At 39.6% G+C, this 2900-nt stretch overlaps 1 protein-coding gene across 1 annotated transcript; it reads left to right on the top strand.

Annotated features, from left to right (window-relative positions):
- Nucleotides 1-693: 693 nt before the first annotated feature.
- LOC140232821 (trace amine-associated receptor 9-like) lies at nucleotides 694-1848 on the top strand. The gene has a single exon (XM_072312935.1). It carries the CDS (start codon nucleotides 694-696, stop codon nucleotides 1846-1848), a length of 1155 nt encoding a protein of 384 aa, XP_072169036.1.
- Nucleotides 1849-2900: the final 1052 nt, after the last annotated feature.

Below are 2900 nucleotides of genomic sequence, written 5' to 3'. Positions count from 1 at the left end.
AGAAGCATATCACACTTGCTTCCAGTCCAAATTTGTATACCGTTTAAGATATCTCCTCAAGCTTTTCAACTTTCAACTTTTAACTTTTATTTCCATTTCCATTGAATAAACAGGGAAAATTATATACAATGCATTAATAGCTTTTGAATGGTTTTATTTGCTTCGCCCGGTATTATTTGAGAGCACTCCTTCAAATTTACACAACAGAAGAGAATTTTCGATCAAAAAAAACCAAAGATTTATTTGTTTGTTCGTTTTTTTAACAGAAAAACGAAGTTTAATGGAGAACGAAAAGTTTTATACGATGCTTCTAGCTGACAATAATATTACCAACATTTATAATTTCAGATCAGCTTTGAGAACGCATAACGTGAAACTGAGTACTGTGATAATGATATTGTGGGGTTTTCTTTCTTACCTGTCTTGAGTGTATAAGGACATAATACACATACATAATACGTGTTTGCTGAACGTTAGGATTATAAGTGAAATTAGTCATTATCATGAAACTATGAGTAATTGCTGCAAATCATAAGAAGCCATAACAACTAAGCACTAGCATTCCAATCGCTTGTTAACCCTCAAAGCTCAGTCTATGGTAAATTGATATTGTTTCATATGTCTTCCGATATCTCATCTAGAATTCTCACTTCGTTGGAAAACGTATACATGGCACCGAATTGCAGATCGAGGATGACCCTCGCGGGGTTGTTCATCGTCTGCCTCTTACTCCAACAATGCATGACAGAAGTTACCGAGTTCGACCTCGACATCGGCACAACGTACCTCACGAGCACCGATGAAGCGGTTGCTACCGATGTCGATTATCTCGTCGTGGACGATGGCAACTACACTGACGCTTCCGTAACGATGTCTCTGGAAGAATCGATAGATTATTGGCAATGGCAGCCAATCGCTTTCATGTGGTGGTCCATACTCCAGCTTGCCTCAGCATTCATAGGCTTCTTCGGCAACGGTCTCGTCATGCTGGTTGTTTTCCAGAGGAAGGTGAAGCGGAACTCGACCGACAAGCTCATCGGGTCGCTGGCGGTAGCCGATTTTCTGACCTCTCTCTTCTTGATCCCCGTCCCGGACGTCATCAACATACCCTCCACGTGGCTTGGTGAGCTCTACTGCAAAGTGATGTACACTGCTCGTTTCATGTGGATTTCCGTCAGCGCGTCTGTATTCACTCTAACCCTGATTTCTGTGGAGCGTTTCGTAGCCGTAGCCTACCCGTTTCGGTTCAAGATCCTCTTCTCCAGACAGCTGACGGTGACCTACATTCTGATCGTGTGGCTCCTTGCTGTCATTATGAACAGCTTCGCCTTCTTCATTTTCCACGTGGACGCGGACGCCCACCGGTGCGTCATCATCTTCCCCACGGCCAACGGCGGCGAGGTGCTTGGCATCGTGTCGTTCTTCCTGGTCCTTGTTATTCCGATCGTCGTAATGCTCACCACGCAGGGTCTGACCGCTTACCAGCTCCACGTCGAGGCCAAGCGTTTTCAGGGGGAGACGCTGCAAAAGATGAAATCTCAGCCATCTTTCCGTCTTATCCTCGCCAAGAAGAGAGTCATCAAACTTCTCTTCATCATCAACGCCACGTTCATCGTCTGCTGGGCCCCCAACCAGTCGGCTTACCTGGCCTTCAATCTGGGTCTCCTCGGCCCATCCTTCCTGTACGGTCCGTTTGACAGGGCACTTGTAGTCCTTGCCTTCTGCAACTCCTGTGCAAATCCCATCATCTATACCATTCAGCACCGTCAGTTTCGAAATGCCATTAAGGCCCTATTTACCGGAAGCAAGGAAGCTTCAAAGACACCGGTATTTATCAAGGAGTCATAGCCTCTCATAGGGTAAGAGAAAAAAAAGAAGAAAACAAACAAACAAAAACAAACAAACAAACAAACAAACAAAAAAACTAAATCAAAAAAACAACAACAAACAAACAAACAAATAGGCCCTAAGATGCGTACTTGAACAATCGGCCATTATGAATCATAATACAAATCAAGTGGATGGTAATTATGCGCATTTATATATTCATCACATCACTAAATGGTTTTTGTTTTCTGTTACATGGCTAGATATTGATGAAACTGAAACACTTAGACTTTTACATATACAGTATTTAGATTGAACGATTAAGAGTCTAAATCAGGAATTTTAAGTCTAAATGCAGTGAGCAAGTGTTTTGATTACATAATTGATGATTATATAGGAATAATACATGAATGATAAAGACATAACAAGTATAATGTGTCTACTTCTGTTGTATGATGATATCTGTTTAAACAGCAAGAAGAAGAATATCAATATATTAATCTCGCTGATTTATTTCTATAAACATTAGCACACATAGTACCTAACTGCAGTACGTCGATATGTTGCAGAAAGGACTTTAAAATGAATATCAGTTTAAAGGCACCAGTAAGCAACGCAGCTCAAAGATTCGTTTTATTGTCAATGATTGTCATTCATTCTCTCCGCTGGTATAAGGTCACTTTTTATACGTCAAGCTTACGATCTCTTTCGGTTGTCCTCATGTAATAACACAGTGGGATACACAGAATCATCTGTAAAAGCAAATGAAATACGTGACATAAAAGTAACGCACACCAAATACATATATCAGGGCTCAACACTTACTCTCTCTGGTGGCCCGTTTGGGCACTATAATCTTTGAATTTCACATTCTGCCACCTTTGTAATTGCCGAGTCATCATAATCATCACAGTCTTAGGCGTGCGATAGATAATCATATGTGTATATATATATATATATATATATATATATATATATATATATATATGTATATATATATGTATATATATATGTATATATATATATATATATATATATATATATATATATATATATGTATATATATGTATATA

The sequence above is a fragment of the Diadema setosum genome, chromosome 9 (genome assembly GCF_964275005.1).
Source record: "Diadema setosum chromosome 9, eeDiaSeto1, whole genome shotgun sequence".
Classification (NCBI taxonomy): Eukaryota; Metazoa; Echinodermata; class Echinoidea; order Diadematoida; family Diadematidae; genus Diadema; species Diadema setosum.
The sequence above is the reverse complement of the archived record's forward strand: the minus strand, read 5'-3'. Positions and strand labels throughout refer to the sequence as shown.

Coding starts and splice junctions, on each gene's coding strand:
- LOC140232821 (XM_072312935.1), top strand. CDS start 694: ATGACCCTCGCGGGGTTGTTCATCGTCTGCCTCTTACTCCAACAATGC.